Source organism: Phoenix dactylifera, chromosome 16 (assembly GCF_051530095.1).
Source record: "Phoenix dactylifera cultivar Ajwa chromosome 16, Ajwa_hap1_PhDact_Kaust_v1.1, whole genome shotgun sequence".
Lineage (NCBI taxonomy): Eukaryota > Viridiplantae > Streptophyta > Magnoliopsida > Arecales > Arecaceae > Phoenix > Phoenix dactylifera.
Window position 1 is genome coordinate 16,197,086 of NC_143205.1, and position 24,328 is coordinate 16,221,413.

General features: G+C 38.0%; 2 protein-coding genes across 2 annotated transcripts; one reads left to right on the forward strand and one right to left on the reverse strand.

Moving 5' to 3' along the window:
• The first annotated feature begins 727 nt into the window (after positions 1–727).
• LOC103706362 (ATP synthase subunit delta', mitochondrial-like) lies at positions 728–4,944 on the forward strand. The gene is made up of 2 exons (XM_008790432.5): positions 728–1,108; positions 4,387–4,944. Exons 1-2 carry the CDS (start codon positions 833–835, stop codon positions 4,729–4,731), a joined length of 621 nt encoding a protein of 206 aa, XP_008788654.3. The 5' UTR covers positions 728–832; the 3' UTR covers positions 4,732–4,944.
• A 733-nt stretch (positions 4,945–5,677) lies between these two features.
• Positions 5,678–23,544, reverse strand: LOC103706361 (lon protease homolog 2, peroxisomal). The gene is made up of 17 exons (XM_008790431.5): positions 23,136–23,544; positions 22,664–22,773; positions 22,465–22,576; positions 21,527–21,696; positions 20,547–20,638; positions 19,905–20,084; positions 19,652–19,735; positions 18,218–18,345; positions 16,951–17,152; positions 16,643–16,849; positions 13,858–13,988; positions 13,020–13,233; positions 11,572–11,874; positions 11,254–11,448; positions 9,529–9,774; positions 9,071–9,172; positions 5,678–6,171 (listed from the first exon to the last, which is right to left on the reverse strand). The coding sequence occupies exons 1-17, from the start codon at positions 23,240–23,242 to the stop codon at positions 6,088–6,090; spliced, it is 2,667 nt and encodes an 888-aa protein (XP_008788653.4). The 5' UTR covers positions 23,243–23,544; the 3' UTR covers positions 5,678–6,087.
• Between the last annotated feature and the right edge of the window lie 784 nt (positions 23,545–24,328).

Here is a 24,328-nt window from a genome sequence, read left to right on the forward strand (position 1 = left end):
GGTCCTAGGAAAGGTGTTGAAGGGCTTAAATGCACAGTGGTTTAGATTATAACAATCAATGATCATTTTGCAAATCTAATGAAATATAAATGCAAGGGATTTAGATCTGTACGTTGAGAAATGAGAAAAAGGAAAAAGGAATTTACATCAATACCTTTTTAAAAATTTAAATTTGTGTAAATACCATCTCCAAATTTATATTTATTTCTATATTCTTATAAAATATTGTTTTTGCACAGATGTCTCTAATATAGTAATATAAGGATTCTTCTAACATCGTTAATAAAAACTATATTTATTTAAATTAAAAATAAAATAAAAATTTAAAATTATTTTTTTTCCTCCATCACGATCATCTTATAAATGTTTTCTATTCGCACATCTACCTATTAAAAATATTTTAGTTATTTTAATTTGAAATCGATAATTTTTTAACGGCGTTAGATGGCGTGTGTACATATACAAAAATGAGGATAAAAAAAAGATAGAATAGCAAAACGAGTGTTTTATGAGGGTGTGTGTATATATATATATATATATATATATATATATATATATATATATATATATATATATATATATAAATTTTGGAAGGGTATTTTTATAAAATTGGGTATTTAAGTGGATGTTCCGAAGGAGGAGAAGAAAAGAAAAAAAAAGAAAAAAAAAAAAAAAACCTGCGGAATGCTATTGTGCGCCCCCTTGATACAACCCGTAAATGCCACTCGATATGGAAACCCCGCACCCGCAGTACTTTCTCTCATCGCCTCCATCCGCAGCCCGCCCTTCATTCCAAAGGGAACAAGAAGAGAAGTAGAGAGAGAGACGCGCTATGTATCGCCAAGCGTCGCGCTTTCTTATCCGATCCCTCGGAGCCAGCCGCCGCCGCACCGCCGCCGCGCCCCGGGCCTTCTCGACCGACGTCCTGGCGGCGCCGGCAGAGGACGCGGCGTTCGTGGAGGCCTGGAAGAAGGTGGCCCCCAACATGGAGCCCCCGAAGACCCCCCTCGCCTTCATGAAGCCCCGCCCTCCCACTCCCTCCTCCATCCCCTCCAAGCTGACCCTCAACTTCGTCCTCCCCTACCAGTCCGAGATCTCCAACAAGGAGGTTAGCTCCTCTCTCTCTCTCTCTCTCTCTCTCTCTCTCTCTCTCTCTCTCTCTCTCTCTCTCTTTCTTCTCTCTTTCTGGTTCTCATTCCTTGTTACCTATCGATTTGGAAAAATTAGGGTTTTATTTTGATTTGATGATGCTTCCTTTTTGTGTTAGTTTTGGATCTAGATTTTTTTTTAATTGTCAGTTGTTTGCTTTATGGAAAGATTGGATATGAATAATACCTGATATTGGATGATTTTAATGATGTTGAAGACTCTGATGCTGACCAGGAAGGGACAGATTCCTTTCTTTATTGGATTGCATAAAGGTTTGATTGTGTCACGAAGTTTGTTCTTTACTGTTGTTTTCAAAGTTTAGATTTTTCGGAGGTTTACATGTCCCTTTTCTTCTCTGATGGACCGCACGAAGGTTTTGGATTGTGTTGTAAAGTTGGTTACTTTACTGTTGTTCTCAAAGATGAGATTTTATAGGTTTAGGCTGGAGTAGATTTGGCTAATTCGTCTGCTTGGTTCAATGGCTACCTCCATAAGCAATCTGAAGTGCATTATCCTTATTACCTAATTGATTCGAATTTTGAAATGTAGATCTAGTGAAGAGGAAGGGATTCATTTGAAGTTGCATTCATCTTATTTCTTCATTTTAGTAATGTGTTTTAAAGCTATAGTATCTTTTACAATTATAACATATGCGAGCGCTTAAAACATAGATCAACCTCTGTTGAACCTCAAGTTTTGGTTGAGCGTGGATGTTTCTATACTCTACCATGAAATGTTCAATGCCTTTAAAATTGCTATGTGATTGTAACTGTGTGTGTGATTGATTTGTTTTCATTGGAGAATTACTTGTATTTCACATAAGTATCTATGATGTTTTCATCATAATTGCTTAAACATCATATCACAAGGCTTATATAATTGAATAATTGCAATTCTTAAGTTCCAGTGTAAAGCATGGTTCCATATATAAAGATTCGCTATTACGTTAATGACCTTGTGAATAACATAATCAGTTGGTTGAAGCGATAAGGAGCGGTGAAGATCATCGTGCCAATATGAGAGAGGTGAAGAGCATTGTGCCAGTATGAAAAAGGCATCAAAATGTAATCTTCTGCCATATACCATGCTCCCTTGAAAATTATTGAATTGCTATTACCTGTTTCGTGCAGTGAATGCAGTGTCAGGGGCAATACCTGTGCCTGAAAGGAAGCAACATGAAGACTAAAGACATCTGTAGCCTCAGAATAGTTTGATACTAATTAATGATGGACAGGACAGAAATTATATCTTTTTTCTCTAATACCTTTGTTGAGGGAAAAAAAATGTAAGCTTTCTGTTGATCAATAAGTTATAAAGACAATTGATATTGATCATGGCTTCTACTCTCTCTCTCTCTCTCTCCCCACCCCCCCAGTCCAAATATTTGAGGATATACCACCCAAGATTTGAACCCAAAAGCTGTGGTTAAGAGGGGTGTGACAATTGCGGCAAGCCCAAATTCATATTAGTTTAGGAACTTTTGGAGAATGGTACTCATAACATTATTTAGAGTGTTTAAAAACATATGTTCACCAATGAGTGAACTTATGATGGTTGAGAAAAATCCAATTGTGCTCATCTGACTCTTTCCTTAATGAAGGGATACCCTCCTTGTACTCCCCACATGCTCAATACTTGCTCTCTTTCCGACTACATGGATAGCCTCATCATGTGGTGGTACCAACTGACAGCCTCGCTCATGTGGAGTCCAATTGGTTAAGAGGTTGTAGGAGTTGATCTTCTTTCTGTAGGCTAGGCGTTCCTGCTTCGATGCCATATTATAGATGATGCAGGGCTTAGTTGTTATATGAGCTGGCCCTGGATGTTGGGAAGTAAAGTCTTCAGTTATGGACCAAGCTAATTCACTGTTTGATGAGATTAGAAACTGAGATGGTAAACATAATGAAACGCAAGTATATCAAAGTTAGGACAAGAAATTACTAGTTGTTTCATATGAATGGGTGCTTAGAGGAAAGGCTATTGCTAGTTATGTATTTGGCTTTACAGATGAGTTTATGGATGCATTTTGGAGGCTATAGGTAAAAGAGAATTCGGGCAAGTGAATTTCATCAGGAGAGAAAGAAACTGATTGAAGAACCGGAAAATAGAAGACCTGGGAGTCATGCTGAATAAATGTGATGGTGAACTTCTGCTAATTGAGGTCCTAAAAGCCCTAGGCATGCAGAAGAGTTATATGTTTAAATATAAGCTCCTGAATCACCAGTCTGATTCCAGATTGAACACCAGCCTCTACCTCTCCTTCCCAACTTACTATGAACTTCCAATCAACATTCATGTTCACAAAATTAGTCAATCAACTTCGCAGCCATAGCTTGGTGGTTGATATCCCACCTGTACGGCAAACACCAGTTACAAAAGAAAACAATATAATCTTCTATTCTCCCACATTAAGTTTGGAAAAACTCTTGACCAAATCTGCATTAAACATGGTTATGTGACAAAAGCTCAATCTCAGTGCTTTGCCTGTACGTCTGGAAGCTGATCAGGAAAACCCATACCGGGAAATATATTATAGTGTTCTTCAGCAATGTAGTACAGGAATCTCTTCTTTGAAAGTTAATTGGCTCCTGGACAGATGTCTGTCAGCATGTCATAGCACTTGAAAAGCAATCTTTTAGTGTATGTTACCATGTTGCTAGTTGAATGTTAATTTTTATACTCTACCTACTAGATATCATCTTCTTTTATACTTCAACTGGAGTCTTCTCGCCTAAAAGTTTCAATTTAAGCTACATGACTTTTTTATTTTTGTTATAGTCTGGATTAACAACACGCCACCCTCTTTTCAACAGCAATACATACAAAGAGAATCTTGCTGTGCCCTTCTCAAGCACTGCAAGCATGAGAACTTCTTCCAACCCTACATTTCCACTCTTCTTATTTCACACCAGGGACTGTCAGTGATTTTTCCAAAACTATATTGTTTGCTGACATGAAAGCTCCATTCTTTCCCCACCTTAAAAGACAGTACAGTACAGAACTATTTACCGCATCTTCGCCATTGTTTTCCTCCCTGAAGTTCTGCATAGCGATTCAAGTGGTCTTAAAGGGGGTTAGCAAGTAATGGTTTATATGTACGGCCATCTTTACTGCATGGTTTGCCATCCGAAGATGTAACTATACCATTATATTGTTAAACAGTACTGTCAAGATAAGGGCAAATTTTGAAGCCAGATGGCCGTAATTAACTGCTCCTTTTTCTTTAATGGATTTCAGGTCGATATGGTCATAATACCAGCAACAACTGGGCAAATGGGTGTTTTGCCAGGGCATGTTGCAACCATAGCAGAGCTCAAACCTGGGTTGCTTACTGTGCATGAAGGGAGCGAAGTGACCAAATATTTTGTCAGCAGTGGGTTTGCATTCATCCATGCAAACTCCTTTGCAGATATAGTGGCTGTTGAGGCTGTTCCTGTGGACCACATTGATCCTAGCTTGGTTCAGAAGGGGCTTGCTGACTTTACCCAGAAGCTTAGCTCAGCCTCAACGGACTTGGAAAAAGCTGAAGCACAGATCGGGGTAGACATTCACAGTGCTCTCAATGCTGCAATCTCTGGATGAATTTTTTTATTCGAAGACCAGCCTCTTTCCCTCAATTTCAGGATGGTCATGAAGTTCATAGGCAACCCGTAAAGGTGAGAAATGATGGAAGGGCAAGATAATAAATTTAAATGTTTCAGCTGGAAGATCCTTTTGTGGCATTCCTCATACCTTGTATTTCCTCTTTGATTCATGGCTTCTTGGCCAGAACAAAAAACCATTCTTTTATTATTCGAGTAATGGTAGACTGGTAGCTCATTGAACATATTGATTTCAGATGAATTCGCTATAGATATTAGTCTTGATATATTATGTCTCCTAACCTATCAAGCTGTCGATAATTTTTCCTTCTATGTACGCAGCATGTGGAATTGAAGACCACGAACAAAATGGAACTAACCGTATCTATTACAAAAAGAGGATCTGATATGGAAATTTTATCAGAAATTAAAGGATCATTATGTCAAAATCCCAACAGTCGCAACGATGATACTTTGGTAACCCATGAGCAAGCCGAGGCTCGTTACAAGTAATTAGCGAGGGTGTGTGATTCATTATTATGAAAAAGAATGAAAAATACGAAAGATCTATCCATTCTCTTCTCCACATTAACTCTCTCTCTCTGCACACGCGCTCGTTGGTTGAATCATTCGTTCTTGCACAGGTGCATACACATACAAACTCTCTATTGAGATGCTTAACCCTGGTTCCCTCTTGGCCCTATTTTCCGTTTTTCAAGATATACAATTGACAGGCAAAGGTCGTTAATTGGGTTGGTTGGATAGTTAAAACTTCTAAATCCAAATAGAATTAAATGAGTTGGAGACAGAATTATTTATTTCAAGCTGATCATAAACACAGTGCAGGTTGAGGCCGGAGATTTTTGACCGTTAACGAATCTGACCTGATCTGACCCACCGCTGCTCCTACTTCCAGAACTACTTTTAATTTGCTTGACCAGAATAAATTATAGAACACGATATTTCAAATTACCGTGTAAATCTGTGATAGATTATGGTGCATTCAGTAATCAAATTTTATAATGTACACAAGCTTGCATTATCAGTTTGATTAAATAGAAAAACTGGAAAAGCCACTGCTTTCTTGCTCCCTGTTTGAAATATACACTCATAGTCGCATAGACTTGCCTTCATACATACCGAGCCTGTCTGTAGAGAATGGAACAACAGCATGCGACTGATGCAGATTGCATGGCAGATCCGTGAAGGCAGCATCCTCGAAACTTTGCTCAATGGCACAGTGGGGAAATTGAGTAATGTTTAATCACCATTTGCCATGATGTCAGTCTGAAAGCCTAAATGCAGCATTGAGCCAGCAAGTCCAATATATACTGTACTCCGAGGGAGATGGAGAATGCTATAACTTCGAGCGTTGTCTCCAAGGGTATCCACCTTCAAAAGCTTGTTCCAGTACATCTTCAATGCGCTTAACAAGCAAAATCTGTTAAAAAATTCAGAATAAATGATGTCAGCCTGGAGAATTTGTCATGTTCTTCCAGGTAAAGAGGTCATAGTTGTGTGTAAACTAGCTATGCTAGAACATAAGCACTATCTAACCAATTCAACGCTTGTAATTGGAAGAAGGAATGAAAAAAAAATTTGCATATTAATAAGCCTTGTGGTGGTGGCCTAGGCAATATGATGTTCCTAGTTTGACATTGCATTAGCCATCTCTATGTTTAAACTTGCACTCATTGAGAGGAAAGCATTTCCATGTTGGCAATAACACTATATCCAATAGGTGCATACGCGCGTATAATTAGCCTACTCTGTTAGCATTTAAAGCATAGAACATATACGCTCAAGTAACAGATGAGCCAATACAAAGATAACAGTTTTGATGTATGAAGATCTGCATGATAGGGCATGCAACGAGCGCAAACCTACATCTAATGTCTTTCCTTGGTAAAATTTGAAGTTGTCAATTGCACATGGCATACCTCTCAGCCGTACAAACATCTAAGGCAGTTTATGAATTGAAGTCTATAGGAACGGTCGAACAGACAACTGCATTATCATCCAAACTTCGAGAAGGGATCCCATAGATTGCAAGGCGTCCAGAAAATGTGATCCAGATTTCCACCTTGCACCAGCATGATGCTAATAAGTTTTGCAGGACCACCCTATTATTGATTGTCACAACAACTCCACCAACCAGCTGCAATTAACCCATTATGTCTCTACGAGAAGAAGATGAAGATGAGGTAAGGACTGTTGCTAACAACCCCCTAGGTCACTTGCCAAAGCAAGAAGCAACTACACTTCAGCTCCTCTCAGGTTGCCCTCATCTATGACTTTCAAAATATCCTACACCAGGATGGGAGAGAGGTCTCAAGCAGTAAGTGCTGAACAGGAGTTCCAATCGCTCAGAAACTTGCAGACGTCCTCTACCAAACTTAGTTCATATCAAGTGAGTTCATATCATGTAAGGCTGCCCTCAGTCTCACATTCACTAAGCTCTCAAATGACTGTCCCTGAAAAATCCAGTTCAGCACACTCCAAGATAGCCACTCCCTCCTAAAACCATTGAAACTCTCATGCAAGTATTTCAATTCCTAGGGTTGAAGGGAGATCTTCAATGACATTTATGCATGTTGGCGGTATTCTAGATACCTGACTACTCTATTCAATCCAGCTTCATAATAAAACTGTCCAACCTAATAAAAATTATATAATTACTACTTACTTTATTTTGATTAGCTTGTTCCTGATAATTTATCCAGACTAAACGGAAAAACATGTTTTTTTGTGATATTTCCTTAATTTCTATGGATGCATGAATGATGTATATGTGTTTCATGAATTATTCTAGAAATATTCTGAACTTCATTGGATTTACCTTTTCTCTGTTTTTGAATTTTCTATCAACTTTTCCCGAACTTCCTTATCTAAGACTAACACTTGTGAGAAACTCATCTACCCCAGATATATTTCCTAATCTTTGAACATGATTATGTGCAAACCTGTGACCCCAAAAGTTGATAGCTGGTAAGATCAATCTTCACTCATTCAGAGAACCTTTTTCTTTTTATTTCTCTCTCTTTTTCCAGTTCTGGGTGCCCTGTGCTGGATTGTATATTATAAACATACATGGCATACCAAATCAGGGAGACCCCACACATAAAAGGGACCCTTCCAATAACTGAAATATGCTCAGGATAGAGAGTATGCAAATGCAAGTCTTTTAGGAAGGGAAAAAAGGTAGGGATTACATGCTATAAAGATATAGCTCACATCATGGAAATAACATGGAACATTAGTTTAAGCAAGTGAAGACATGAAGAAACTACCATGTTTTTTAGTTATTATCGCCCAAAAGGACTAAGGGTGTCTACTTAATTATCAGCCCGTGAAGATTCTTTATGTAGATCAATGTTAGGTAGGGAGTTAAATTAGAAAATTTCTTTATGTAATCCATCAAGCACTTGTTACTTTGCCATCCACCTGATAATACATCTATCTTCATGCATTAACATGTTCTTTCATAATGAATAGGTTGTCCAATGCTTTAAGTTCTCTTGCAACAATAGCCCAATGCAGGATATCCCATTATAGGCCTGTTTGGTGTTGCTTCTTCCTTATGAAGGAAAAGTCAGAAGCTAGGTTTTCTAACTTCTCTTAGAAGCACTTTTTTTGGCTTTTTTTCCTTGTAGAAGCACTTCTCAGATAATGGTACCAAACATTTATTTATTCAGACATGCTTTCTTGCTTTAGAAATCACAAAAGCATTTTTTGTTAAGCAAACCAAGCACGCCCTATGAATTCTTTCCACAAACACGGCTTACTCATTAGACCTACAAAACTTATCTTGCCTAGGACTCAAGTATGACAAGCATGTAATTGATGGGATTCCTCCATGAGATGCCACCTTAATCAGAATCCTCCAATAAAAACAAAAAACTGAGAGAAAAGATACCTAAGATTCTCGTGAACTACTTATATGATGATATGCAACAACCAAGATGAGGTATTGATCATATGAAAACAACCTCTGAGTCCCTCCCAACATTTTCAAGTAATTAACTTCTTGCTACCACCATGAGCAAAAGAATCCCTTGTGTTTCAGTCTTCATCCATTCTTTTTCCAACACATCTCCAATCACTCCCTAAGTCACCAAGTTCTCTTTTGAATTTCCACCTCTTCTCCTGCCCCTTCTCTTAAGCAACAGTCTTTTAATGAGCTCATCTATAACCTTAATAGCCATCATGCGGATATAACATTTCAAGATATTTGCACATGCAATGGCACCACTTTGTGAATAATATGTGAAAAGGAGTAACATATTTAATTTAGAAAGGTGAGTTCAAGCAATAGATAACCTTCAAGGTTAAATAATTACCTCTATGCCAGCAAGAATGGCTGATGGTACCTCAACTAAGTCTTTCAAATTGCGTTCAGGCAAAATTACTCTCTTGATTCCATATCGATGTGCCGCCAAGACCTTAAGGTTCAAATAAGTAACAATTAGAAGATTCATTTTTTATACAAAATGCCATCGAATAAATAGTAAATTAGAAACAAATGTTTGGATTTTCTTTATACTACTACATGATTTCATGCAAGGTTCGCCGTCTCGGTACTGGATCTCGTTCCAGTACCATCCTATTATAGTGTCAGCACGCCGTACAATATGAGACGGCACAACGTACCAAGTATTAGTACAATACGAGATAGCATGCTAGTTCGGTACCATTATGGTACGGTACATTCAGTACGGAATAGTACCGACCGGTACAGTAAACTTTGATTTCATGAACTAATAGGGTAAAAAAGACAAATAAAACAGCTAGTAGCTACCTTGTCTTTGATACCACCAACAGGTAATACAAGGCCCCTAAGAGTCATCTCTCCAGTCATTGCAGTATCAACTCTGACTTTTCTTTGACTGAACAATGATACTAGTGATGTTACCAAAGTAACTCCTGCTGATGGTCCATCCTTCGGCACTGCACCAGCAGGAAAGTGTATATGAATATCCCGATTCTCCAGTAAATTGATCTCATCAGCAGCTGACAACTTCAGATCTGCTGCTCGTGCTCTCACCTGAGGAAACCAAGAACAAGAAGCTATTAAGCTTAAGATAAAAACCTGGCACATCCATCAGAACTTTTAAAGCCCAATCAAAGGGTTTTCAAAAGATATTGATGCATTCCACAAGGAATTAAAAGAAATAAAGTCTTGATCAGAAGGGAAAAGGTTAAGGCAGTCCCCTTCCATCCTTCACAGGTAATGTCCAGAATGTTACACATGTAAAATTATTTCCCAGTGCACTGATCAACAGAAGTACAAGGTGATCAGTAACAATGTAGCTGGATGATATCAAAACTCTTAGCATGCAAAAATTTTCTTGCTTGATTGGCCTTTATTAGAGAGAGAGAGGACAGGGGGGATGCGTTACAGGAAAACAAATGTACACTATATATCCCCCTACCGTGGAGCTGACTGAAAAATACAATTGGTGTTTATATTTATTGCCTACACAGAAAGGCTAATATGATAATTAAAATTTGATTTCATTAGCTTTCTAGTGTTAAAGTAAAACTCTATGAAGACTTGCCAGTGATATATGGTGTGGCCATGTAGTCACTTTCTATTCACATGCTTGCCAACTAGACAATTAAAGAACAATAGTTTATTGAGACCTAGCTTCCCTATTCTAATATAAGACGAGAGGACTTATTTCCCAAATGTAACATATGTTTGACAATTAGTTTCGGTGGAAGAAAAGGAGAGCTCTTATACTAGAGGCGTCAATTATACACTACATAAGCAGAATGAACAAAAAATGTGTTTTGAATATGTAGAATTTAAGAGAACTAGGAATTTTTTAAATTTAAGAATCCGTTACAAGAGATTCAGAAAGGGAAACAAGAGAGTATGATTATAAATCTGATTTTTTTTCTCATGTGCATGATGCAGATAAGAGAACCGAACACGTAATGTATTAATAAATCAAGTCCTGACATTCGTATACAACTCAAGTTAGCAAAATGGGGATGCTTTTCTCAGGAAAACCTTTTTTGTTTATTCATTTTATCATTGCACATCTGACCATTAGTTTTAGCAGGAGAAAAGGTACATTACATCAATCATGCAGTAAACATAGTAGATTTCAAGTTAAATAATTTTTTATTAATTGTTTATGTAGAATTATGTAAGCATGCAAGACTCTGGTTTAAGACACTTAGCTAGGAAACAGGAAAAGACATTTACAGAACTATCATCATTTTGTGTGTTTGGTGCAGAGAAAACCAAACACATAATAAATTACTAAGTATATCTAGTATAACTTACGATCAGCACAATGAGGATGCTGTTTTCATGACATCCTTTTTGTCCATACATGTTAAGAAGTAGCACCTTAATCTGTTTGTCATGTATCCCTGGGAACTTGGTCTTTGTGATTTTAAGCTAATCATAGAAAACTGGATACATGACAAACAAATTTGCCACATTGAACAAGACAAGGCATTAGCATACATTACGAGATGTACTGCTAAAGGAATGAGTTACAAAAAGTACCCATGTGAGAGCTATTTGTGCTGATTCTTTAATAACATCTCCTAGTTGTCCAGTGAGATGCAAATCACCCTTCCCCACCATTGCCGTGGCTTCAACAAATTGAACCTCTCCACCAAAGGATGTCCAGACGAGTCCAACTGATATACCCGGAGTTGCTACACGTTCTGCAGTTTCTCTGTCATCAAACCTAGGAGGCTGCAATTCCCAGATTAATGATGTGTAAATGAATATTTGTTTTGACAAAATTGAATAAATTCAGAGGCAGAAAGATAAAATTTCTAAGAAGTAGCCTCAAACTTCAAAAACAAAACTACCTACCCCAAGCACTTTTTCCAGCATAGCCTCATCTACAAGCAGGACAGAGGTACTTGAAAAAGCATTTGATATCTCCTGCCCATTAACACCCATAGGAAAAACTTCCATCTCAACTTCAGCACCATCTGCAAGTCTTGTGTCCAGTATTGAACTTGTCATTGGGTGCACATCTCTGCTAATTTGAACTGCACAGTCTTGCTCAGCAACCTTGACAGCTGCAGCACGAGCTAAGGCAGCTAAGTTTCTTTCAAGATTCCTCACACCAGCTTCTCTAGTATATCTCTGAATTATAATTTTCACCATCGCCTACTCACAGAGATTGTTAAGACAGATGAATCATGATAATGCTACAAATGAAAGAAAAGGTCATAAAATCGCCAGCACAGAAATTAAATTGCTCACATATAGACAAAGGATAACAAAATTGCAGAACTATCAAGCACCGCAGACTATCTTAGGAAAATGAAAATGATGTGGAATTAAAAAAGAAAAGATCTTAAACATTCCAGCATTGGTGCTATGACATCAATTAAATTGAGGATGTGTCAGTATTAAGGAATTAGCGGACAAAAAAATCGATCCATACAGCCCGACTCCAGTACACAGGATATAGGTAGGATTTGTTGTTGGTTAATGGTAATCCAAGGACATGCTTGTTTTCAGACATCATGGACAATCAAGGAGAAATTGATCCATGAAGCTAATTGTGGCCCAAGCATTTAACTAGCAGACAACATAAAGAAATGCAGGCTATTCTATAGCAGGAAGTGTTTTATTTCACCTCCTTAAATCCCAATGAATTACAGTTATGAACGTTATGAACTTACATATACACAAGATGAATATTTCCTATTATCTCCTACTTTCTCATTTATAAAGTTAAGAAATGAGCTGGATATTGTTAAAAAAACCCATATCAGTATTCTAGAAAGACTACAGCTGACTAAAACTGTCATCCACACTTACCAACCTTTCTCTTTCAGCTATCTTCCACATTCCAAAACACATACAAGAATTTATATCTAACTTCCCTTGAAAAGTCTTAGCTGAAGGAGTAAGCTTGAAGGTATTTGCAAGCAACAGGCAGCAAGAATAGGTGTCAGAGTACACATAGACTGGAAGATTAATACCTACCTCAAGCTATGAACTTTTATCACATTTGGAACAGGGAAAAGATAAACACATAATCTTCTTTATCTTCTTTCCTCAATCAATTTAGTCTTCTAACTTAATTAAGTATTGCTAATTTAAGTTCTATGAAGAATATGAAAATGATTAGGCAGGAGTTCTGCTTATAAACCTTGTTAACAGCATGTTATAAGAAATTTTATTATATCAGAAAAGAACAAAAGAATTCGAAAAGCATTCATCAAGTTTTAGCTTAATAATGAAAAGGCTCTGCATGTGCAGGCTGTCAAATAACAAAGGTTATTTAGTAACGAGATCAATACCTCAGGGATTTGAAGGAATTCGGAGCTCAATCCATGCTGATCTAGAACTCGTGGCATAAGATGCTTCATTGCTATTTTTAACTTTTCTTCAGGTGTATAGCCAGGAAGCTCAATGACTTCCATTCGATCCAACAGTGGTGGGGGAATAGGTTGAATCCTATTTGCAGTTGCAACAAAAATTACGTTTGATAGGTCGAATGGAACATTCAAATAGCTGATGATCATAATTTAAGGAACACTGGCATAATCAGATGAGATTCTAATCATTATGCTGACTTCAAATAAAAATCCAATTTCTTCCAAAAAAATTGTTGCTTCTCGTAAACATCAACCTTAGACAGTTATTGACAATTTCCTAAAACAACAATACAGCATTTTATGGAAAATCCATCATCAATATGAAAGCAAGTGACAGATATAATGTATTCCGACAACCACTGAGCTGCAAACTATAAAGAGTTGCAGTGCCCACATGAAACTTGAAAAAAAAAAATTAAAAAAAATAAAAAACAGAGACTAACTAGTTCGGGACATGAAACTAAACACAAACAACCAAACAACAAATTGTTCTAGCATTTATGCATGTTTAATGCACCCTATAGTTCTCACTTGGTACTCTGAGGGCAATTTTCTGCATGTGGGGCTTTGAATAGTTTGGTTCCAGAAAAAAGTTTTGACTGCAATTACCGTGCACAACAAGGACTATAAAATCTCGCATAACAAAAAAATGTGTTTGGGCAGAATCATTGACCATGAGAATTAACAAGCATGTTTTAGTCGTATAAGCATAACGATGATCGTATGAACAACTCCTAAAAGCCCAAAATAGAAAGGATACTGGTCATTGAATGTTTTGTTCTGTTCTGGATCAAGAACTTCCAATAATGCTGATGCTGGATCTCCACGAACATCAGAACCTGTCTTGTCAATTTCATCAAGAAGCATAACTGGATTGTTAACAGCCACTCTCTGCAATTAAAGGAACACGAGAAGAACACACGTCAATGGAAACAGCCAGCAAATGGTTTCAAAATGGAGGTTCCATGATAAAGAATGCAAAAGATTACCATGATTATCAAACTGATAGTTTTATGTTAATGCATTGAAATTTCCCAGTAAAATAAAACAAACAAGCATGACTGTTAAACCTTAGGAAATGAAGCAGAAGTTTGCTTGAGATGGGAACCTCATGTGCCAATCAATCACATGACAAGTAAGTGTCAGGCTTGGGCTTTCTGTGTCAAAACTGAGTCTTTTAGCTCATTTTAGTTTTTTTAACATAGAATTAGTTTTAGGAGCAAGGTTCAACAAACTGATACCAGGGATCATGTTAGCCAGCAACCGATTCGTTATGGTATCGGTACGTACCATATGTGTATCAAAACCAGGGGATGGAGAGGGAGAAGGGGGGGGAGCGATCAGCTCGCCTAGGCCATGAACAATGCCTCCCTCAAGAGGGCAGTGAGATCCTCAAATTCAAGGTCCCAAACCCTCAATCCCACCTAGAAAGATCCTCGAATCCAAGCTTTTTATGTTTCTTGATCTCAGATCTAAAGGCTTGGTTGTTTTTTGGTGCAAATAATCATTAATCAGGAGATGAGGAGGTCAAGGGGCTTTAGATTCATGACCTTCAGGAAGGAGCAATCGGTAAGGGATGCTTCCTGGAACCGAGGGGGAGGGGGCAGAGATAGAGAGAGAAGAGGGGAGAGAGTGAGAGAGAGAGATCAGCTCATCTGGGCCACAGATAGTGCCTTTCTTGAGAGGGCTGTTAGATCCTCAAATCCAAGGTCCTGATCACTCAATTCAACCTAGAAAGATCCTTGATTGCAATCTTGTTGTGTTTCTTGATCTCAGATCTAATGGTTTGGTTGTGTTTCAGTATAAATCATCATCAATTGGGAGATGTGGAGGTTGAGGGGCTTTGAGTTCGTGATCTTCATGAATGAGCACTCAATGAGGGATGCCATCGAGGGGATGAATAGGCAAAAACTGGATATAGAGGAGCATCACCCTCGACAAGGCCTAGTGCTGAGGTAGTAGCAGCGGATTCCATAGTGGCAATCACCATGAGAGTGGCGGTAGTCGAAAAACTAGAGGAGGCGAGGACAGCGGGGTGAGAGAGGAAAGTGGTGGGAGATGAGCCAAAATCTTTGAGAGACGGCGGAGAGTCGAGATGAGCGGAAAGCTTTGAGAGAGGACGTGAAATAGAGATCAACCAAACCAAATCATAAAAAGCTCCAAGCCGAACCAAAGGGTCATTTTGTCCCAATAACCAACCGGTTTGGGTTGGTACACCCCGAACTAGAGAGTTCGGGACAGTTCCGCTATCACTGTTTAGGAGTCTTTTAGGTTCAATAATTTTTTTTACACAATATAAGTTTTAATAGGTTAAGGAATACCTGCCTACAACTTAGAAGGCGATTCTCAGATTTGATTATCTTTAAAATAATCGGAAGTGGGAAATTGTGTATTCATGCTTTTGTCTAAAAATATGTATTTTACGATATAACCCAAATAATGGAGGAGTACATCCATAAAAATCTCTATGCTTCACATCTCCTTTTTACCCAGCCATGTGCATATGCATTTTGTATAATATATCTATATATCTATCTGTAAATTTTTGGGTTTCTTTAAGTAATAAAAGTATCTTAAATGTCAATATGTTTCTGTATATAGTAATAGCCAAGATATAAAATCTATGAAACATCTATCATCAATAATGCCAAAACACTAGCACAAATTACGCATAGGAGAAGTATATCTTGTAGACATTATTGGTCCATCGAAATATAACTCTATATGGACCTTAAGATAACACTATGTCTCATAAAGATATACCTAAAGATTCTTTTTATTATATGACCATCTCTTTTAGACATGTGAGTCAAAGGCAGCAAAGGTATACAAGGAAACAGATTCTTTGAATTTTGTAGGATTTGATGATACAATTTATGACATCAGGGTTCCTCATTCAGAAAAAACCTTTGAGTGTTGATAGCCACAGGTGTTGATAGGTTTGCAACGCATGAGTTGTGCCCTTTGCCATTGTTGATCATTATTTTTTTATCCTTTATCTCCATCACCAAAATCAATATCATCATTATCACTATGATTACAATATCATCATTACACATATGCAAATGAAAGTTCAAACAAAATAAAGTAGTTTTAATTTATAATCTTAGAATATTTTGGTGCCATAAACTGAAAGGAAGGCAAGCAGCATGGATTTTGGCATTTCAACCAACTTAACTGGCCAGAAAATTTAACTATGAACTTAATTATATTGAAATAGCTAAGTAATAGGATATAGGACATTATAATAATGCCTGATATTGACAAATTATAGATTGCATTATTCTTCAATTATGCAACACATATTGTAAGATCACATCTGTATTACAAATTTTGAGGGAATTTTTTAAAAAATACCAGAATCTAATTTAAAATGAAAAAACCATATCTAAACACACTAACTAAACATACAGATATAGTATCTCCTTAGAAAGTAATGCATTTAAAATGTTTTAAAAAAACGCAACAACAAGGTGGAACTTGATATGATCAGTTAGCAAGACAATCTTGATAAACTTATGATGTAGTAATGTTCCAGGGTGAACCTTTAGTCCATCAATAAGACGTCCTGGCATGCTTCCTATGTATGTCCTTCGATGACCTCTTATATCAGCCTCATCCTTGACACCACCAAGAGATATCCGGACAAACTTTCTGTTCAAAGCAGCTGCAATTGATGATGCCAATGATGTCTTTCCAACACCCGGTGGGCCAACAAAACAAAGCACTGGGCCTCGGGCATCAGGTTTAAGCTGCAGTACATTTGATTAATATCAGTTACAGTAGCAGATGCAATAACTACTATGAACATGCAAAAAAGAAAAATGCCATAGAAAAAGGCTAGGAATTCAACCTTGCGAACGGCTAAATATTCAATAATCCGCTGCTTAACTTTCACCAGACCATAATGATCATGATCAAGACGTTCCTTGGCAGCTCTGAGATCAAGTTCATGTTCTTCACTGACATTCTGCCAAGGAAGATCAGCAAGGAGTTCGAGGTACACACGTGAACTGCTATATCCAGGTTGCTGAGGCTGCATTTTTCTCAGTCGTCTACAAGCAGAAACTTAAGGTTAGAACTTAGAACATTAATAAATAATGCAATTAATGTCATTTTTTTAATTAAGATAGAACAATCTGTGTCATTTTGTTATGAAGATAGCAATAGCCACAACAAAATATTCTAGTGTTCGACGAAATGCAATTTCAGAGAATCTATCTGTCAGATGAATACACATGCGCGTGCGCACACAGAAATATAACTGATGTATGTCACCTATCACTCTGTATTTTGAAAATCAAAATCTTATCTTAAAATCATAACAAGTTTGGCTTAGGTCAAGTCATAGGAGCAGACTGCTAATCAAAGCAATTATAAGAACTGCTCCAGAAGCAAAAAAGACAAGTCAACTTTAGAGCTGCCAATGGTTTTGAGCCTCCAGAAATCAATCCAAACCTCGATCAGATAAGAAACAACCAATTAGACCATCTGACCTAGTGTTTAACTCTTGAAGTTTAGAATTAAGCAAGTCCCAACATCTGAATAATAAAATATGCAATTTCGATGTAAGTTAGAAAGTCTTAGATTTTAGGTTGTTTCTTCCTCTGTGTTTTAAATGCATCTTCATAGTAACAAAAGATTAAGGTGTTCTCTGCCCAGCATTCTGACATGTCAGACCATCTATTTATAGATGTAAATAGATGGAATGGGGTGTTGAAAGAAAGGAGAGGATAAAGAGATTGTGCATAATGGAGCTCACAAAAGCCCTAATTTTGGGATACCTTATATTACAGTTACAATATCTATACCCCTCATCAACTAATTTCCTGCACCACATGAAAAACTCCAGCAATGCTAGCCTCCAATAGCATAGCATGGCATCCAAAGCTTCCATGAGAGACAGTGAGAAAGGGTTACGAAGAATTCTATTCCTCAGATCGAGTCTTTAGTGTTGGTTGCAGAAATTAAGCCCAAGAGTATTCTAGTTATAGGAGACTGATGCAATCTAGAAGTCCTAGTGTTTTGTTTTCCCCCAAGTTGAAGAACTCAGATGTGACAACATATGATTGTTTAAACACAATAACAAAAGCATTTCACCAGCATTCTACATATCTTACCGCAATTCTCGTTGTGCATGCTTCCAGATATTAGGAGGCATCCCTGCACTCTGCATTTTTCTTTCCAAAGCAGCTATATCATCCTCATCATCATCATTATCACCAAGTTCCTCTTTTATAGCCCTCATCTGGAGGAGCGCCAAGATTGAACAAATAGATTTTATGTTGTAAACATATAAAAATTTCCAATGCGTTGTAAGCATAAAAGACATAAACAGAAGGAAGTCTACAGTTTAACATTAATATCTAATATAAGGAGTCAAGAGTGCAACACTGGAAAATATTTTTTTCTTGTGCATAGCTGACACTTTCAACAATATCCAGAAAGAAGTCAGAAAGTGTGCCATGTAGAAAATTTATCTTTTTTATCAATAAATGAAATTAATATGAGTTATCTGCTAGCATAATGCTGTAATGAGCCAGCCTCTGTCTTCGTCTTCAACCCTGAATGTCTGCTGATCAATTCTCTGCTCTTTATATAACAAATGTGTTCAAGTAGTCTGCAATCATAGTGAGCTCCCCTGAATGTGTCAGTTGCCTCTTTGTTCTCCATTTTGAACATTCATGTCAAAACTTTTCAAGCAAGTAGTATCTATTATCTTATACAACAAAAAAGTTGAGGTGAAGTGATGGTGGTGGTTTCTGTTTTTTAAACATTTAATCAAGAACATAATTCTCAGTCTTGCATTATCTCATCTATGGATTTACCACCTAATAACATCAAACTTTTAAAGTTTTTCTACATTTTGTTCACTCTAGTTAGATGTCCTCCTTTGCTCCTGTTTTGGTTTTGGCAGCCCAGCCATCATTTGTCCAAACATTCTCATGCATTATCAATGCCTTTCTAGCACACTGCTTGTCACACTCTGCTTGTTGAATCCAAATTGTGGGTCATAATATCCTAACAACCATGGCGCTACTCATATATGTTTCTACAATTGAAGGGAAAGAACCAAAAAAAAATCTTATACAATTTCTTTTTCACACATTAAATCAGCTTAGGAGCCATTATTTGCCAAGATTCTTCATTATAGTGCATCATTTCTGAAACAATCCGATTGCTATACGATACTATTTTCCTTGACCACCTTAACCAATATGGCATTCTTTAACCCCCCAACCCCAACCTCAAACAAAAGAAAAAAGAGGGTGTCATTTGCATGAATGAGCTTCACCAAAGGCATGATAAGTTTGGAAAGAGAAGTAAAGCAATAAGAGTCTGCTTTTTGCACAGAACATACTAGTTTAGTCTGTTATATAATGCTAAGCAGCATTCCTGCAGGCAGTGCAGTGAACAAGTTTCAGGATGCTGAAAGTCCGATCCAGTAAGGTAAATATCTACAAACTTCTTGTTTCATATTTCATCAATGACTAAACGCTAAATCAGCAAAGAATGCACTATTAACCTATCATAAGCTATTGTAGGAAACAGACCTGTTGGCGCAGAAGAAATTCTTTCTGTGATTTTGACAGTTGTCCCTCAACCTTCTGAGTTATTTTTTCTGCTACACGAATCGACTGTTCAGCAAATGAACAGATGTTAAATGCATAACATATATATTTGAGAAACAGGGAGCAATAAGACAAGAAAATACCAGTCCACTTTGATTCAATGTTACTGTATCATAAATAAGAGAACTTTATGATAAGAAATCATATATAAGAGAGCAAGTTTAACCATCTTCACCTGTAAGTGCCTGTCCACTAATTCTGTTGCCTTTGAGAGCCTAACTTTTAAGTCAATTGAATCTAACATAGATAACTGCTCCTCGAAACTTATTTCAAAACTAGCAACAAATATATCTGCCAGCCTATGCACAGGAACTGTCTCAAGAAGAACTTTTGTCCGACCAACAGTTTTTTGCTTCTGTAAGCAGTAATTAGAAAGCACATATCACCACATGTAAACGATAATTGACAAAATAATAGAGAAAAATTATAGATTGCATTTGGACAAGGCAGCTTGCCCCATTTGAGAACTCAAAATGGTAGGCACAATCTAGAGTATTATTGCTATATTTTAAAAACTCAATTAGAAAGCAATACCAAAACTGGGAGCATGGTATATATTGCTGGTATGCATAACTGAAAACAACCTGAAAGAAGATGCAGAATATACTAGGCAAACTAGAACTGTAGGTTTCAAAAATTATGGAGTAGCTCGGATGAGCAACTAAACAATAAGTGTTCAAATTAAGTCCTTGTTAATCATTCGAGTCACTTAGTTATTAACCTCAACCTTCCCCATATGTTTTAACATTTAGCATCCAAAGCTTTTAAAGAAAACTACATGATATTGAGAAAGAACATTTAAAACTCAAAGTTTCACCTGCTCGAGAACAGAAATTAGCTCCATAGCAGTAGCTTTAAATTGGCGAGATAACAAAATAAGATCTGGGTCTTGTTCTGCTTGCTCCAACTCTAGCAAAAGCAAAAGAAGATGAAATGTTTCATTCAGAACTTGCTTTGTGAAAAATGTTAAGAACAGATGGCAAAGAAATATCAACAGCATGATCACAATTTCACTTAAGAGCTTTTTATGGTCCCCATCAAGATTTTGCATCGCCAAATTATATTGGCTAGCTCAATTTAATACACCAATGAGTTAAAACATCGACTAGGAACTATGTTCATATAAGAAAAATAACAGGTCACTTCACTAAGAAGAAGAAGAAGAAGAAGAGAAAAATTGATCTGGAGACAAGATATTGGCAAAAATATATAGATTTTGTGCTACTAAAGAGTGCATACATGTTTGCACATCTTCTTTTAGGTGTACATTAAATGGAATAGCTCTGTGACACATAATTTCTACAAAATTTATAGAAAATAAAACTCAAATCCTCTCTGGTGTAGTTATAACATTAATTTCCATGTGTTTAATAGCGAGTCCTTCAGTGAAAAAATAGGTTTTCACATGACCACCAAAAGAAGTAATCTTAGTTCTTAGTAGCTACTAATCTATATACTATTACAACAACCAAAAGATGTATGTATTTGTTTATAGTTACAACTTTATTTTTCTTTCCCTTCCTACTACTGATCCAAGAGTGCTTTCCATCTCTAAGCTGCAATCCCTTCAATACGTAACTAAAAAAGTTTAAGTTCTTGTATAGTTGTATTTAAAAACTTAGTGGCTAAACGTTGACTGTTTATTTTATGCCACTGAAAACAATTTAAATTACCCAAATGGCTTGAAACATATCTCCGAAATGTTGTATCCCTCAGTTTGTGAATTTGGAGAACCAGAATGAAATATAACTAGAGAAGAGAGAATGAAATATGAAAAGGTGCAAAATAAAATCTTACCAACTTTTGTCATGTCAAGACGTGAGACACGTGCAATATAATAATTTCCTCTTGCACTGAGTTCTTGAACACTAAACCTACACAATCCTTCAAGAACAACTATGTATGTAACCCTTCCACTTGGTTTCTCCACTCCTCTAGAGAGGTGTAAAGCTCTAGCAGCAACACCCCTGGAAATGAACAGCAAGTTAATTGAGTGTCATAGGCTTCACATTAAGTCCACCATGTGTTTGAGTAAATGTAAGAGATAAAATGTACTTCTTATTATTGCAGTGCCCAATTAAGTTACCTTCTGTATTTTTTTATGAAAATAAACATTCATAAAACCAACTGCATAGTGTAGATCAAACCAAACAGGAGAACGGTATTTCCAGCACTATGCTGGCAAGCTAAAAGATATAAGTAATTTCTCCCTTTTTGTGTTGATGCTGGTTTTCACGCTTTTGTTTTTCTGCCTTCTTTGCAAATTTGATGTTTCCTAACCGAACATCTAATATACATATAATTAATCCCGTTGAATAATGGAGACTTAGAAGGTAACATTTTCATGAACCATTTCTCCTGGTAGTCAATTCTAATGCTCTCATGGCACTGCAGATGAATCGGTTTGCAGTGCCACTGGTCACAAGCTTAGTTCAACCTCCCTAATCCACTCCATAACATAGCTCATCAATATACTACCAAAAACTTAATTTATCCTATCCATCACCTTTATGCTTGCAGATTACTATTCTTATACTTTCCCAATCTTTTGATATTCCTTGTCTTGGTGAACAACAAGAACCAAAAGATTGCACCGGTGGGGTGCAGCCTCTCAGAATGACAAGGCATTTTTTGTCACAGTGCTAATGGTTCAATTGGTTTTACCTCACCTTATATGAAAATTATAGTGATAAAAAGAATCACATAGAGAAAAAAACACTGTTAGCAGACCCTACCTGTTGTGCCAGTGAATCAACTCTTGCTGGTTCTTTCCATCCTGCTTCTGAGAATCCCCCAATACATCAGCTGGACCTTTCAGACTCCGCTCTCCAGAATCATTACCCACACCTTCATCAAGATAAGCATCTTTCACTCAAAATTTTCATTCTCGATGCACATTATCCAAAAAAGGGAAAGAAAATACATCAAAATCACCTGGAGATAACATCGAACCCACTGTCGCCGCCTCAGAGTCCCTGACAGGAAGCACACCGATCAGACCCTTCTCTTCCCTCTGCCACAGTTCTTGCTCCACCAGCTTCACGCTGCAGTGGGTACCACCGATAAAACATCCCACAAACAATAAAACAAAACAAGTACCAAAAAAATTCAGAGCTCTCAATCAGCATCAAATTCATATACAAATTTACAAGGAGAATGGCAATTATAGCCCCTCAAGACATCTACTAGTCATATCAAAACAGACCCCAGAAATCAAAAATCCTAACTTCATCAATTCTGTTGTCAAGAATCATGAGCTGATTAAAATCTCATTCCAAGAAGCGAACTTTTTCAAGAAAATGATTGAAAAACAGTGAAATTTCAAAAAAAATTAGGGTTTCGAGAACAGACAAAGGAATCTAGAATAGCAATTCGGACAAAACCATAGAATTGACCGATTTATCACCTGCTGGGAGAAGTGCACCGGATTCGGATGATGGCCCCCGGCAAGAGGACCTTGTTCCTGAAAGGGAGAATCCCCAGGCGACCCGGGAGCTCTACCAATTCCGCCATCTCCTCGACTCTAAAGGAGAGAACGGATGGGGTTTAAAAGGGGGCGGGGTGGGGGTGGGGGAGGGGGAGGGGGAGAGCGGAGGACAAGGTTTGACGCCGTTTGTAATCATTAATAAATTAATTGGGAAGCTATCTTCGCCGACTGGTGGACCCGGATCCCGTCACCGCGCGCCCTCGGCCGTCCGATTATCGGATAAGGGGGCAACGCCCCGCCTGATGGACGACGGCCGCTCTGCGTCGCACCCGACGTATGCCCGCGCCGCGGCCGGGTCTTCTCAAGTCCTCCCTCGCGGGCCCCACAATCATATGCTGTCACGTTGCACATTAGCACAGTTTCTCCACGTCCCACAGTGCGACACGTCACCGCCTTCCAGAAGCACGATGCTTTTTATTTGGCAGCGATGAAGTCCTTTTCTCTCGACGAACGATTTCCGTTTGCGTGGCGGTGGGACTGCGCATCCTTTTCACACGGGCGTAATTTTACTGGGGCGCTCTTCAGGTCCACACGGACGTGCCTTTGCCACGTGGATCGGGATGATTGGTAGGAATAACGGGACCACGACTGTGTTTGGTGTCATTTCCCAGGAACTCGTGCGTGGGCGCGACGGGGGGCCCTGAAATTTTTTCCTTCGCCGGGTCGTGCGAGACGGCTCGCGTCTCTTTCTCGCCGACGACCCGAGGATCAGAATAACCATGAGCCGTTGATTTGGAGCGACACGGTAAATTACGAGGAAACTAGGGCGGGATAATTGGGATATCAGCCGTTTGATTGAGATCGTCCGGCTGAAGAGGTACCAGGGAGGGAGGACGGTGTAGGTACCCCACCGCATGATGGCGGTCCGTGTGAACGGACGGTACTGTGGAACACGGCAGCGTGACGTGAAATGACAGGGTGTCTTCATCTCCGTGTCCGGCATCGGCACGTTGTGATCCAAAGAAGCTGGTTGGTTTCAATGTTATGACGAAGTAATTGCCTATCATTGGTAAACCACCGGCACAAAATTTTCTTGGTTCTTCGTCTCCCAACGCTGCAACAAAATTTAAATAAAAAAAAAAAATTAGACCTGCCACTTCGAACCGAGTTCA